This window comes from Camelus dromedarius, chromosome 8 (assembly GCF_036321535.1).
Source record: "Camelus dromedarius isolate mCamDro1 chromosome 8, mCamDro1.pat, whole genome shotgun sequence".
Taxonomy (NCBI): Eukaryota; Metazoa; Chordata; class Mammalia; order Artiodactyla; family Camelidae; genus Camelus; species Camelus dromedarius.
Window position 1 is genome coordinate 52,831,167 of NC_087443.1, and position 16,865 is coordinate 52,848,031.

Sequence of the window (16,865 nt, forward strand, 5' to 3'; positions counted from 1 at the left end):
TGGCAGGCATTCTTATTTGTATCAGAGAAACTTGTGTGTAAAATGATAGGGTCTTTTTTTATGAGCCACAAGGCTTTCATTTTCAAAATAACTAGTGTTCAGATTGTCTTCAGATTGTTACTTGTGTTAAATTTTTTAAGTACAAAAAAGTTGAAAAAAATCTTTCAAAATATTTTTTGTTTTAACCTATTAAGAAATCTGTCGTAAGAAATCTTAAGAAATATATTTTGTCTTAAGATATTTTAGTTTTTAAAGAGGTGGGATTCTGTTATGGAAAAAAAAATTGAAAGAAATGAGAAGACATTCCTGCCTCATCCTCATTTTGCTACTTGGAACATTTTACCTGTTGTCTGCAGGTAAAGCTGACTTCTTACATGACCGTCTATTATTGCTGTTAGCTATAAGTAGGATTTCTATAGAGCATATTCTGTAACAAAGCAGATGTTTTGAAGTATGTTGACAGCCATGCAATTGGTATAGTTTCAAAATGCTTCTATAATCATTCACCTAAGGCTAAAAAGAGTCAGAAAACTTTTCTTGATTGAAGTATATTACTACTCTTGAACTTTTGTAGGATAACCATTCAAAATTTATTGTAATTAAGGATTACAGTAATTAAACGGCAGATTGGAAGTTTAAAATTATTAAAATATTTGTGGTAATGGGTGTGGACAACATTTCTCAGTAGGGAAAATAGAAGGTTTAAATAGTCTTTATTTGAAATGATTACTTGTAAATATTATACTTGTAATGAGTAGAAATTAATTTAGCAGTTAAACCCTTGTATATTTTGCAATCTTGTTTTTATTCTTTTTTTTTTTCAATAGTGTTTGCCAGCTCTGAGCCTGTGCCAGGATTCCAGGGGGATACCCTGCAGCTAGCATTCATTGACCTCAGACAAGTAAGGTGTAATAATGTACTTCTCATTTGTTACCTTCTGCATCTTGCCTATTTTTTTTTTTTAATGCTGCAGGAATGCTTGCTTGCCTTGAAACAACTTTTCTTTAGAAAATTGCTTCTTTAATAGCTATGTATTTGGTCCTCCTCTCTGAGCCTATATCCATTCAGTTTCTCAACTTCATGGGGCATTCTTATCGTTGAATGTTTAACTTAATCATTACCTGCCAAACACATGACTAAATAAAAACTTAACACTTTGACTTAATAGTACTTGAAATTTAAGTTATTTCTTAATGATTTCATGGTCACATATGAAAATTGATAATATAACCTTAATGTTAGGATCCAAGTTAAATGTAAATTATTATAACCTAGAAAGGAGCCCCTTGTTTAAAATGTTGTCAGTGGTAAAGAATGCTGTTTTTATAATTTTTCTGTATGCCTCCAGAAAGAAGGATAAGGCTAATTTTAAAAAGGTAATTACACATTTACATAATTCTTTTCTGGTCACATAACTCTAAGTGTAGTAACAAGTATGATAATTTAAAAATCTCTTCTATTCTTTTTACTACTCTTTAACTTCTCTATTATCATTTTCTTTATTTTCTTCCTATTACCCTTTTCCATATCCCTCATAATTTTTCTTCTTATTCCTTTCTTCCCCCTCCCTCCTCCTCCTTTTTCTTTCTTAATCCTAGGATTAAGGAGCTTAATAAAGCTGAGAGGCACAAGAGTGTGGAGGAGGGGTGGATCCAAGTTAGAGGGCTCAGGAGTGCTAGGACTGACAACAGGAGTGACTGATGCCCTTGGCAAGAAGAACCAAATGGAGATGGAATTAAAAGAAAGCCACTGTGATATCAGTCTATTAATGGTCCCATTCCCTTTGGGGGATGGAGATGACCGAAGATGGGGCTCCACCATTGATTGGTATGAATAGACTCTTCCACAGTGATGTTTGAAACAGGACCAATTTGAGCAGTTTAAGGAGCTCTGATTTCAGTAAATATTTGAACACAGAGCTGGTTTTGCTAATTCCAAGCCAATGTTCAATAAGTATTTATGAAATACTAGGGACTGATTATTTGGAGAGGGGAGATGTGGTTGAAATAGAAACAAAGGTAACATAAGAGATAGTTTCATCCTTATGGAGCTTAACAATCCTTTAGAGAAGCAAAACACTCACAAATTAGTTAGGAATACTTAAAACACAGTGAATCATGTGGAAATAAATGGTATTTCAAGTCAAGTTTGGAAGGAAATTGAAAAAGCCATTCCTGTCTCCCAACTATATCTGTAAAGCACGGAGTATATAAAATGTTTTCACATTTATTTCTGCTTACAATCAGTGCTCATGTATTGTGGCAAACAAGGAACACTATTATGGATGACCTAGATCTACAGATGGTTAGCTTTACCAAGTTGGGGAAGATAGTAGAAAATGAAGAAAGTGGATTCTGAACTTGATTTCATTACCAGAAGATATTCTTACTATTGAAGAGAGATCCATTTTCTTAAGAAGGAGTTATCTCTGTTGCTGTCCTATTGCCCTGAACAAGATGATCTAATATAAAAAACTGAGTCCTTTAGCAAGTTGGAAATAGGTTTGACTGTATATTCATTTCCAAATTAGGTTATGGCCACTTACATGATTATGTTCTCCCATCCAAAAAGTATGTGATTTGAAGATAGCTTCTATTATATATACCTTTTTTTTTTTTTTTTCCATGGAAGGAGGAGGGAATTAGGCTGACTTATTTATTTTTAGAGAAGGTTCTGGGGATTGAACCCAGGACCTTGTGCATGCTAGGCATGCGCTCTACCACTTGAGTTTTACCCTTCCCCTCCATATATAAATATGTTCACAGAAAAATTGAAATTTATTGTGTGCTGTTTTCTCAGTTTTGTATGAATTTTTATGCTGTTAACTAGTTGGTAATCTCATGGGATTGTGGGATTGTGGATAGGTTCACATAATTTATAAAGCTGTTGGTAAAGATCCTGTTCTTTGATTTGTCCAGATAAGTGGTTCATTCAAAGCAGATTAAATCTCTGAGCCCAGGTATTTTCTTCCTTCAAAGACAATCATCATTTGACAGCAAAGAAGTCCTCTTTATAAGCATATAGCTCACTAGGGAATTGTTATGAAGGCATACTTATAAACATTAATAAACATCTCAAATCTTTTTGGTTGAATTTACTTATCAAGTGTGTGCTCTTAGAGGCATCAAGTCCTGATTGACATTTCTTCATCAAGGTAATTTCTTTAAGAGATTTTAAGTGAATAAAAAAGTCTATTATGAAACATTTAAAACTCTGAAATAAATATAAAGAACTGTTAAAGGATTTACATAGAAATAGCTAATTAATATAAAATATAATTTTAAAGTATGGTAGTTAGTATGCAGTGGAAGTGAGTAGTGGATAGAAAATTTTGATGAGCTAATTTTATGTACTAATTTTTCTAGTCTTAAAGGGGGCTTAAAATTAGTTTCCCTGATTATTAATGTTAAAATTAAATCACACCATCTTGTATTTTTGTATTCTAAAACAAGAAGATGCAGCTAATTCTTGTCTTTAGCTCCTGGACTACTGGGATATAATTTGAATTTTATGATTTCAGAGGCCTGGTTTTAAGAACTTGATGACAATAGTTATTTTTCACCTATATTTGTTTTTCAAATTAGCTTACAAACAGTTTAGTGGTGAAATACCAAGCATGGGAATTGGCCAAAAATAAAATTAGTCTTGAAACTTTAAGTCTTATATGAGGTGATACAGTTTTTTTGTATCAGTTAGCAGTGATTATTTAAATAAGGGTGCCTTAAAGTTTCAGTAGTGTTTTTATGTTCCTGACTTCATAAAGATATTTAATAGCGTATTATTTTAACACTTTTATGTGAAGTTGTATATCACCAAACATAAAGAGGGTGCTAGCACTTTTATTTACATATCAGTTGGATTTCTGCACTTTTCCTTCTTTTTTTTTCTGGTCTGTGATCCATTTCTGTCTTAATAGGGCAGCTGACAGTTCTTTTCAAGCGTACTTAGAAAGGCAAAAGAGCCCTTTTCATAGTGCTTATAAGGGGTCATGCTTCTGTTTTTTAGTTTGAATTTGATACTGCTTCATGAATTGCTGGGTATGAAAGATTAGGAAGTAGGTCCAGTGGTCAAATTTTACCTGCCCACCCGGACTTTGCCCTGAGGTCAAACTCCTGATATTTGCTGTTCTGAATAGAGGAGTTGATGACAAGTATGAGCTGATACAAGAGGAAAGTTAGAACCATATCAAAGCTGAAGGCAAGAGAATTGGGACTCAATGAGAGACTGTAGCTAAAAGATGGATCATCAGAATTGCCCACTTCTAAGAAAAGGAAATAGCTGACCTGTGAGTGAAAAGACTTTATCATCCTGCCAATCACATGCTTGCTAATGGAAGCCAGTTATCTCAACAACATTTGAGGCCTACTGCCGTAATAGACAATGTGGAGGATTAGCAGTACTGGTACTGCATTATGTGAATGTACTGCCTCACTCAATTTTAACTGTGACGTTTAAACATGATTTGTCAGTGTATACTTTCTTTTATAAGTAAAGCCTCTCATCCTTCTACCCCCCGTTCTGAAATTAGGTCACAAATGATGAAGGACTTTTATATACTTAAGTATATATTTATAAACACCATCTCTTTAGTTAAATATAACCTTTTCAAAAGGATTTCAAAATATGTGAAATTCTTTTGACAATGTATGAAAACCTTAAAAATTTTGAACTTTTTATTATGACTCTATAGTATACATTATTCAGTGATACTTTTTAAAATAACTCATTCTTAATACATAGCAAGATTTCACTAAATATCACTGGAAAATGAGGTGCTTCATATAGATGAATTTTCCAGGAAACTACAGATTAGTTTTTAATTACCAAAACTTTTTAAATGTAGCCAATTTAATGGGAAAGTTAAAAAAAAATCTGCACCTTCATAGCTTCTTATTGAGCATAATTCTCACAGTAGACTGAACATCCATGGCTCACTAATAATCCTAATGCTAAATCCTCTTTACTCGGTCCTGTTTCACTTTGTGATAAGTTAGACTGGCAAGATATTATTGCTGCAATTGACAGTATCTTGATAATCTTTTAGACAATATGGAGAGGCTGAAGTAGGTTAGGTAATAATGCAGTTAGGTGGGTTTGAAGCTAATAAAACAATCTCTTGCCCAAAGAATGTTGGCTAATCTGTCATTATTACCCTAGAGCAGTTTTTCCCAAAATGTCTTTCTAGGAACACTGATTTCTCAAGATGAGAAAAGAAATTTCTTTAAAAAAGCTTCCAAGTCAGGTAAGTTTGGGAAACACTTTATACTCTAATCCCCTCTTAGAGACTTACCATGTGCATTAGAATTGTAAGGACTAAGAAATTGTGCAGTAACCCAGCATTACCTAAACTCATCACAGAACATCTCCCTTACTAATTTTGGGTTGTATTACATGAAACATACTTTGTGAAATGCTGCTTTAAGTCAAGATTCTGGCAGCACCCTCTAGATGTCTGTCTTTGACAGTTTAGGATCAACATATTTTTAAACTAATAACTTGGATAAATACATAGAAGAAATATGAATTATATGTATAGATTACACAAAGCTAGGAGAGTTACCTAAGATGATAGAAGACAGAATCAAAGTGCTCTCAGTAGGCTTGAGTGATAAGCCAAAGCCAACAAAGTTAAATTTAGCAAGGAAAATACTAAGTGCTGTACGTAACTTTTTTAAAGTAAAATTTTTAAAAATACAGGATGTAGGAAATCTGACTTATATTATGAAAAAGATCTGGTTGTTTTAGTTAACCTCCAAATGAACCAACAATATGCTGGGAATTCTTAGACTGTGTTCATGAACGTGTGGTATCTGGTTAGAGCGCTGTGCTTTGGGGTTAAGACCGTGCCTTGAGTATTGCGTGATGGTGTGGATGCTCACAAATTGGAGAGCACGTAAGAGAGAATTACAAGGGCAGTGAGGGACAGATCCCTTGTCATATGAAAAGCCTTTAAAAAATCTGGGAATATTTAGTCTAAAGCCTTAGAGGGGTATACCTTTGTAGAGAAAATCAAGTATGTGATTCTTATTAGCCTGTAACTGAGTTCTTTTCTTCTTCTGTTGTCTTCTGCCTATTACAGTCCTATGCCATAAAAATTACAATTTTTCTTTTCTCTATCTAGGATTAGATCCCATTTTCAAGTATTTTGCTTTGGGTAAACTAGGGAAAAGAGGAGTGCTAATTCCTCTGAACTATGTGTAGAGAATTCGAGAGAGAATTTGTATTGTGCAGAATATATTTGGATCTCATAGCATTTTTCAAATAAATGTGTTATTGAAGTATGACATACATTCAGGCAAATCATAAGGATACTGTTGCTGATTTTTGACAAAGTGAATACATCTCTGTAACACCCAAATTGAGAACAAGAACTTGACCAGTAGGTACCTCAAAAGAGACCCCCACCCCTCACTGCACTTCTCCCTCTCAAAGGATAACAACTGTGATGACTTTTAACACCACAGATAAATTTTATCTAACTTTAAACTGTGTAAACATGGAATCATGCAATATTAACTTTTTGGTTCTGCCTTCTTTTGCTCAATATTATGTTTGTGAAATTTATCCATATTGCATGTGGCTATGGTTCCTTCATTCCCTTTGCTGTGTAGTCTGCCATTATATAAATACACCATAATTTATACATTCTGCTGTTGATGAACATAAATTGATTCCAGCTTTATGTTACAGATTGTGCTAGCATGACATTCTTTTGCATGTTTTTTGGTGAACATATGCACACTTTTTTTTGAGGTATTTACCTAGGAGTGTAATTGCTGAAACAGAGGGGGTAGATATATGATCAGTTTTCATAGATACTGTGAAGCTGTTTTCGAAAGCAAGAGTATTTCTTCATACTTCAGGCAGCAGTGTGGAAGAATTCTTGTTGCTCTGCATCCTTGTCATCATTTGATTATTATTTGTCTCTTCCTTTTCAGCCATTCCAGTCGGTATACAGTAGTTTTACCTTGTAGTCTTAATCTACATTTCCTTGATGACTTATAAACTTGAACTTCTTTTCATTCATCTGTTGTCTATTTGAACATCCTCTTTTGTGAGTAACCTTTTCAGGTTTTCTGCCATTTGTTTCTAGTGGATTGTCTACTTCTTATTGATTTGTAGAAGTTCTCGTGTATTCTGAATATGAGTTCTTTGTCAGCTGTATGTACTGCAGATATCTTCTGCTCTGTGGCATGTCTGTTCACTCTTAGTGGTGGCTTTTGATGAATAGAAGTTAATAATTTTAATGAAATCCATTTCATTATTTTTCCCTTCATGGTCAGTTCCCTTTAATGTCCTGTTTAAGAAGTCTTTGCCTACCACTGAAATTATATTTTCTTCTAAAAGTTTTATTGTTTTACCATTCACATTTAGGTTTACAATCCATCTGGAATTGATTTTTGTGCATGGTATGCGGTGTAAGGTTCAAGATTCATTTTGTTCCATATGGTTATCCAATTGACCCAGCACCATTTGTTGAAGAGAATTGGATCTCATGGCATTTTAATGTAAAGTAATTGTAAAACACAAGACTTTGAGGCATAAATGATTCATGTTTCTAATATACAAGTAAAATGGGCTCTATTGTGCCTCAGTTAACCATGTGCTTACATTTCATGGGTCATGCTATTCCTCATTAACAAATTAGTTGTAGGGTTGAGGTTTTAAAATATCGACCTAACTGTACCCTCACCACATCAAAGGTATTTTAAAAAATAAAGCAAGTCCAGAGTAAGTATTCATAATAATACAGGCAACATAAAAAAAGCTAAGCTACAATCCCATGAAGACAAGAATCGTGCCTTTTTTGTTCACTGCTGTACATCCATTGCTAATCCTATTCCTAGCACATAGTAAACAGTCAATAAATGTTGTATACGTGAATGCAAATTATTCAGCTATATTCAAAAACATTTTTTTGGTGTACAGAAACACCTTATTAGGAATTGGGATATTCCACATAAATTAATGTTCCATATAAACAAACATTCTTTAAAAGCAGTAAATTTTTTATTTCCATTATTTTTGTTGAGAGTATTTCTAAAAATACATGACACGTTCCTCTTCCTTCTTAAGTAAAAGTGTAACCAATACAAATATTTCTTGATTTATCTTGGGATACTAAAATAATAAAAGCTATTTCTAAGAAATGTCATTGCTCCAAAACCAACTGCTTTTTCTTTTATATATAAAGAAATATTTTGGATAAAGGAATTATAAGAATTTAGACAAAGGCAGTATACATCTTAACTGAGTGATCAGCAATGACTTAATATAAAACAGAACTTAAATAAAGCAGCATTTCCTAAACTACTGTTGTTTGGAATAGTTAATCATGAAGAAAGTAAATTATGGTCAGATAATTTTAGGAAATCCTGCATATTGTGTCCCTCTCTTGTAAATTCATAATTTCATTAGCACACTAAAGACTTTGAGAAGTCCTGTAGTAAAGGTATATCCCTCCTCGTCCTCAAACCTGTCTGAGTATGGAAGACTTTTGTTGTTGTTGTTTTGGGGGGCAAGTAATTAGGTTTCTTTCTTTCTTTTTATTTAACTGGAGGTACTGAGGATCGAACCCATGACCTCACGCATGCTGAGCATGCACTCTACCATGGAGCTATACCCTCCCCCCAGGACTGAAGACTTTTCACATATGAAAATCTCTTACTGTCCTACAAAGCAGTATTCAGTGGCACACAGTTTGAAAACACTGATTTATCTGAGCCACTACAGCATTGCGTTAATCTATGGATTCTTTGAACTATGTTAAAACAGAGGACTGTGATAGCAAATAGGTAATCCTTTCAGTAGATAGATGAAATTTAAATATTAAGATGTAAAAATACAAAAATGATGAAAAATAATAGAAAGTTTTCAAAAATAATTTGTTGAACTTCCTTTTTTTAAAACATTCAGATGATTTTATGAAGGATGATAATTACTAGAGGATTAATGCTACTTAGAATCAGTAAACCAGTCAGTCAGTCATACAGAATAACTTGTTTTTAAGAAGCATGAAATGGTAACACAGGATTGCTTGTGAAGAATGAAGAGATTTAAGTGGGAAATTAAAATACCAGCTCATAGGGAGTTCAAATCCTAACAGTTGTCAGATTCCTTAGTGAATCACCAGGGCTATTGTTATTGAGCCACAGTATGCATACTTGGAGACAAATAAAGAATATATTCATTACCTTTCCCCCCATCCCCTGCCCCACTTACTAATACACTGTAAATGAGATGAGAAAATTTTGAAAGAGACATGTTTTGATAAGATGATCATGGTAAGTTCTGTATTTTGTTTGCTGTAAAGTGTCTCCTAGTATCAAATGCATTTGAAGTGATTTTTTTTCAAGATAATTGTACCTTTCCTGAAGACAGAAAATCTAATACTTTCCAAAATAAGAACCTTAAAACAAAGACAAAACTTCCACAAAGAAAATAGTATTACTATTTAGTAGTACTAAAAGTGATGAAAAAACTTCTAAGTCCTTTAGAACTTATAAAAAGTTTTTTGCACAGATGGTTTACTTTACACGTTCTTAGCTGTAAGCACCTTCAGATACGAAAAGAGAAGGGATAGGGAAACAAAGGCTGCTTTGTGCAGTTGGTCTCTTTTACCTGTCACCAAGTCCTCCCCAGCAGGCAAATGAGGGGTGGTACACCTAAATAAACTCTTTTACCTTCTATCACTTCTTTGATCTGACATAATTTGTAGGATATATTTTTTAAAAGTCATTTTGTGACCCTACACATGCATCTTTTTATTAATGGTACCCAGGGAAGATTTTCTGCTTCCCAGAAGAGTCCATGGATCATTCTGAATATTAAGCTAATTGTTTTTAGGTTTTGTTTGTTTGTTTGTTTGTTTGTTTGTTTGTTTGTTTGTTTTACTTTTTCAGTTGTTGGAACTTGGCTTTCCATATCCTGATCCAGTCTGAGCTCATATAGTTGGAGCAAGAGTATATTATATGCCATTTTTTAGAGAGGCAACCCCATAAAACTACTCCTCCCTTCACAGGTCTGTTTTCTTACTTAATGTGTCATCAACATGTATGCCATTTTCTTTCATGATAAATTCCAGATCTGGGCTTCTCAATACAAAGTGCTACATGAGGAGACTAGGCAGCCATTAGCCATGACTATTACTCATTTGACTACTTTTATATTCTACCACCTTGTAGAGAAATCTGTTAGGAATGATGTGCAGCTTTTTATTAACTTTTTTATTCCCTCAACGTTGAACTCCATGGGCGGAAATTGGTTATAACATAAATTGCATTGCATAAAGGTCCTTACATGTTTTTAGATCAGGGATTCTAACCTGGGGGTCATGGATTGGTTTTAGGAAGTTTATGCAAAATTTTGTCTGCATGTGCATATTTCTGAGAAGAGGGTACAGTGTTTTCAACAGACTCTCAAAGGCATCATATATGACCTAACAACAGTTATCTAACCACCACTGCTCTAGGGAAACTGAAAGCTTTCCAGATGAAGCCAGATCACCAAGAGCTATCCCATTTCCGGATATGTCTTTATTTATTAAATATTTGAGCACCTGCTCTGGGTACTGTTTTAAGTGTTCAGGAAACAGTTGGGAACGAGATAAGCAAGATCCCTGCTCTCATAACTTGGTTTGTTGGAGGGAGATCCACAAGAAACAATGATAATTTCAAAAGGCTTTAAATAGAATTTCAAATACATTTAAATCCTGTGAGTTAAAAAAAAAACAGGTTAACATGACTAGTGACTGTAAGTTAGGTGGACCACTTCAGATTGGGTTGTCAATGTAAACCTCTTTAAGGAATAGAAATAGATACCCTAATGAAATTGGGAGATATGGGGAAGTAATAGTATTCCAGGCAGAGGGAAGAACAAGCGCAAAGTCCTAAGGTGCTGTCAAGGAAGGGAAAGTATGGCTGTAGTGTAGTGAGCAAGGGGGAGAGAGGTGCAAATGAAATTGGGAAGGTGATCAGAGCCAAGTCAGGACTGTGAGGGCCTTGTTAAGTTTGATGGGCAACCATTTAAGGGTTTTAGGCGATTAGTATCATCCTCTGGTTTGCATTTTTAAAAGATTACACTAGCTGTTCTGAGGAGAATAGATTGAAAAGGGGCAAAATTGGAATTAGGAAGAACAGTTAGATGGTTATTTTGGTAGCCTAGGGTACAGATGGTTGATTGCTGTTACTTAATTACTGATGCCATGGTTCACTGTATTTCACTGTGGCTTCCTCATGGGAACTCAGAAGTTTGTGTTTTCAGCATTAGAATAGTTGAATTTATCCAGAGAAACTGGTTTGTTCTTATCTCAGGAATACCATGAGTTATCTAACTAATTGTGTTTTCTTCTTTATTATGGAGCTAGAATACTCAGCTATATAGAAAACCGTCACATGCATTTCATATAATAACCTTATCTTCTCTCTTACCTTCACTTTCTCTTGGCCCTGACTTTTCTCAGTTATTAAATTGTATTTATCTTGCATATATTTTTGTAAGTAGCCTTAAAACACCTTTGGAACAAGACAGTGTATAAATAAATTATTTGTTAGTGGAATCCTAAAGCTGTTTGTAGTAAAAGGCATTACATATGTATGGATTTTCATTTATTGCTTCATTTAGTAATTCATTTATTCATCAAATATTTATTGAGTGCCTTCTGTAGCCAGCTACTGGGGAAACAGAATTGAACAGTAGACAATTTGAGAGATGAGTTAGTTGGTATCAAAGAAGATAAAGTTGAAGATAAAGACCATTAGATTCAGAAAGATATCTTGGCTACAAGGATGGAAATTAAGCAGTGTAAAAAGAAAGCCACTGAAAAATCCAAATGGTGTGTTGAGGAGGACACTGTTGTGTAGGAAATCAGGAAAAAGGATGGATTCCTGCTTCTCTTAATAGCTACTGTGTGATGTTGGGAAACTGTTTCCTGAACTATTTCAACTATACATTTTAATGATTTAATGAAATCTGTGAGGAAAGATGGTGTATAGTTTGCTTCTGGGAGGGAACTTTTTCATGGCATGCTTAATCTTTGTTGGGAAAATTAGTGAATTGTGTGAAGCTTGCATTGCAGGTGTCATTAGTTGATTGAGTAAGCACTTACCATCTCTTTGTACATACCCTACTTCATCAGGGTGATGGCAAGGCTGGTGTGCCAAATCTATGTCATGGTCAACTATGAGGAGCATAGTTCCTTCCAGCAACACTGCATAATAAGGGAAGTACCCTGGGAACCCACCTCCTGATCTCATTATCCTCCATACTAATTTCTTCCACTCTTTTATACATTGTCTGACAGTCTCTCTCTAACCTATCCCCAAATGGTTATAAAATTTAGGAAAAGATACACTTCACCGTAGAAAGATACTAGAACCCTGATAAATATATACTTGTATTTAACTCAAACTGAACAACTTTGGATTCTAACTAAAGGGCCATAAACAAGCCATAGAAGTTATGAAGGAATTGTTAGGCCATAATTCTTGCCTTGGAGACTGGGCGTCTGCCAAAACTTGACTTTGAAATCTCTGTCTTCTATTACTAATCTTAAGGCATCATAACATACAATTCTTTTGCCACTAGTCCAGTTTATTCTTTTATGATGAGGAAGAAGGCACTTTTAAATAACAATTATTTCCACTATAATTAAACAAATCTTCTTTTGTTTGCATTATATTTGTTACTATATTGCATACACACTCTGCTTGCTTAAACTTGCCCCTGTGACTACTTCACAGGAACTTTCTTTAGAAGTTTTAAAGTCTTTGACTTCTTAAAGTATTAATGGGATTTGCCAAAGTTGTAGTATCCAAATGCTTGACTAGATACAGTAGCAGGACAACAAGCTTGTTCACACAGCTCCTCCAGCAAGCATTTTTTCCTTAGACAATCCTAAATTCATTTGAAGTGCCAAAGAATTAAAGGAAGATGTTTTGGGGTTTATTCCTGAATATAACAAGATCAGACATCTCACAAAGTTTACCTTTAAGGTCCAGATATTAGGAAAGTATGCTGCCCTTTGGGAGAGCTTAGATTATAAAGGATTAGGCTGTATGTAAATGACTTTTGCCTTTTTGTCCTTTTGTGTTCCAGTGTCATAATTTTGGTGCCTTACAGCTTATGTGCTTAACTAAGTATGTAATTTACGTTCATACCTTCAGTTATTGATATAAATTTTGAACTAATAGATTTTTGTGATTATTTTAAGGGTAAAGGTTAGAGCTGTTTAGCAGTTTGGAAAATTACCTTCTAAACAATTTATTGGAAACCAGGGGAAAAAGTCAAACACCATAGTAATTACAAAAATGGTACATGCTCACAGTTCTTTTTTTAAGTAATTACAGACTCACAGGAAGTTACAAATACGATTGAGAGAAGTCCTAGGTACACTTTCCCCAGCGGTAATTTTTTGTATAGTTATCTACAGTTATTACAATCAGAAAATTAACATTGCATGCTCCCTCTTTAAAACACAAAAAGTCAAACATGTAGAAGTATATAAAAATAAAGCTCTCATTTTTTCCTCTTCTTCAGTCTGTCAGAATAATCAGTGTGTTTCCCTGTAGACCTTTTAAAATATACGTTTAAACACACACACATGCAGCCACTCATATGCACCCATGTAGAGTTCTTTGCTTTGGTGGGGAAATGGATCATATATACTATAATTTACATTTTTCATTCAGTAGTACATGATCTGATATTGGTAATTATGGATCAGCTTTATTCTTTTTCATTTTTTCATAATGTTCTATAGTATGAATATACCATAATTTATTAAAGTCCTCTTTTGTTGGACATGATGGAGTCTCCAGTTTTTCTACATATAAATAATACTGCAGTTAATATTTCTAGGATGTATATTGAGCAATAGTGTAAGTATTTCCACAGGCCTTTAGAATTGGAATTACTGGATACTGCCAAAATGATGCTCAAAAGATTATACCAATCAGAATTATTTTTAAGAGAAATATTTAAGTTAGCAATTTGACAACAAACAAAATTAACAGATTTAGGGGGAAAATTATTTGTTTAATTGTGCATTTGAGGCGAATATGGAATACTCCTTATTTGTAAGTATTATACTATGATTAATTTTGAGGTAAATTTTCAGTGTGTTACACAAGGAGTGAATCTTTGTTTCCGTAGAATGGGAATTATAAGCCAGTGCATAATGTAAAGAGAGGTAGTCCCAAATTTAAATCTTGTTAATCATTAATACTCTTGCTGTTTTGTTTTGTTTTTTTCACTGAAAGGGATAGGTTGGAATTTTTAGAATAGTCTACCGGCAATAAAGGATAGTGATATTCTGGCTTTGATAAATATTATACATACATTAAACTAATTATTTGATATAAACTCAGTATTTGGCACTTTCCAAAAGGGAACTTTATCCTTCCTCTCAAAATTAATTCATATTTTTACCAAAGTTCCAATTATTCATTTATAAGAAATAATATTTTTCTCTAATAAGTTTTATTGAATAAAAATGTTTCTCTTTTTTATTATAGATTTCTTTGAGTTGGGGGTAATTTTTGAGAAGTTTAAATATTTAAATGCTTTGTCAGAAAAATAGCAATAATAGACTGTTTGTTTCACATACTAATGGGTATTATGACCAGAAACACTATATTCACTGTTATGTTCTTTTTGCTATATAAAACAAAATTACCCTAAATTGCCCATACTATATTTGCTATATCCACTGTGAATCTTACAGCACTGTTCTGAAAAACTGTACCAAGCATTCTTTTTTTAAATTGAAGTATATAGTTGATTTACAATGTTGTATTAGTTTCTTGTGTACAGCATAGTGATTCAGTCACATATATATTATATAAATGTATTCTTTTTCACTATAGGTTATTACAAGATATTGAATTTAGTTCCCTGGGCTATACAGTAGGACCTTGTTTTATATATAAAGTATATTTTATATATAATAGTATTGCATTCTTTTTAAAAGCAGATAGGTTATACGTACAAATAAAAGGGAATCTTGTGTAAATTAAGCAATCATTTTGTTTTCCACTAATAGGCTATTTTTTTAGAGCAATTTCAGGCTCACAGCAGAATTGAGCAGAAAATACAGAGTTCCCACATAGCCCTCCCCACCCACACATATATACTCCCCTATCCTCAACATCCCTCATGAGTGTGGCGTATTTGGTACAGTTGATGAACCAACATGGGCGCATTATTACCAACCAAAGTCCATAGTTTACATTAGGGTTCACTCTTGATGTTGTACATTCTGTGGGTTTTGACAAATGCATAATGACATATAGCCACCACTATAGTATCATACAGAATAACTTCATTGCCCTAAAAATCCCTTGTGCTCCATCTGTTCATTCCTCCCTCCCTCCATCTCCCCAAGCCATCTTAATTTATAAACTGAGGAAATTAGTTTCTAATCCTACTTACTTTACACATAAATTTGAACAAGGCACTTAATCTCTCTGAAACTCAGTTTCTCCTTTTATAAAACATAGAAAAGTCTCTAATTCACTGGAATGAAATGTTCACGTGAAAAGTTGTACACAAATATGATTAATGGTCTGAAGTAGAAATGAAAAGTTAACAGGTGATTAGTGAACTCTGTGTAAAGACTATCAGGATCCACTTCAGTTAATCTGTGTATGGAGGAGTCCCAGGGTCTGCACATATTTGCACGTATTTGTGCAAAGCTTTTCCAGTGGTTTAAATTAGAAGCTTTTGTGTGTTAATCTGTCGCTTTTCCTTTGTGGCTATGTTTTGTCACAGAATGTTCTATGAAACATAATTTAGTTTAGTTCAACAAGCTTTTACTGAATACCCTAAGGGAGAAGTAAGAGATATTACACTTCCCATGAAGGACTCATAATTTGGTTAGAAAGTGGGAACAAACATACCCCCAAAAGGAGGTATATGTACATATTCCAAACTTTCAGAAGCTCTCAGCTGCCTGTAGAACCCCCCATCCTCCAATTTAGATGACTGGTGGAACTCGACACTGCTAACATTCAGCTAGCACTTGGAAAGGATACATTCTACTCATATATTTATAAAAACATATACTAAAATAAATTTAGATTAGCCTTTTAGTCAATAGTGACTTCTTAAGAGCCAAGTGGATATATAGTCATGATGAAAGTTTTTACTAATGATGAGATTGCTGAAGGGATTATTTGACTTGAGAATTAATCATTTATAGTATTTTTGCCTGAACTTCCTTCTTAAGTGTACATTATAACGCTTAGTACTTAATGTTAAGTGACAGTTTAGTCCCTAGAGTGTTTTACAATTTGTAGTTCTTTTTTCTTTGACGCTTTTGTGTTTTCTTAAATGTCAGATCATCTTCCAATTACCTTCAGTCTGTGATTCAATGATTTTCATGGTCATGAAATCCTAAAACTTGAGAATTAGAAGGGACTTCAGAAAATCTAACCAAACCTCCTGGAAGCTCTCGCCTTAACCATCTGCTGCTCCAGATGCCTTGAGATCACCCACATTCAAACAGAGCCTCTCTGCCCTTTTGCAAACCTCATGGCAGCCTTCACCATTTCTTCCTGAGGCCTGGTCAGACATTGTCATTTCTGGCTCTTCCCAGCCATGCATCCCACCTTCTAGAAGATTAAATGTTTGATTACTGAATAAAGTTACATACTTTCTCCCTACTCTTTCCACCTGCTTTCTCCACTGCTTCCTACCTCTCAACCTTTTCCCCTCATTGTTTCATTTACTCTGTACCTTTTCACTTCTTCTAGCCCTCTTAGCCAATGTAAGTGACCCTACAACTTTTACTGTGGGGCAGACTGTTTTCTTTGCCTCCTTGTCATTGAGTTCTGAGGATACTGCTCACCCTGCAGCCTTCTCTAGTG

General features: G+C 34.1%; 1 protein-coding gene across 2 annotated transcripts in view; it reads left to right on the forward strand.

The window, feature by feature from the left end:
- EXOC6 (exocyst complex component 6) overlaps positions 1-16,865 on the forward strand; it is a 169,081-nt gene that overhangs the window by 136,845 nt on the left and 15,371 nt on the right. For both annotated transcript variants that reach the window (XM_064488226.1, XM_031461390.2), the window contains one exon: positions 828-901. In XM_064488226.1, the coding sequence (XP_064344296.1) occupies positions 828-901 (74 nt within the window). The remainder of the gene's footprint in view (positions 1-827; positions 902-16,865) is intronic.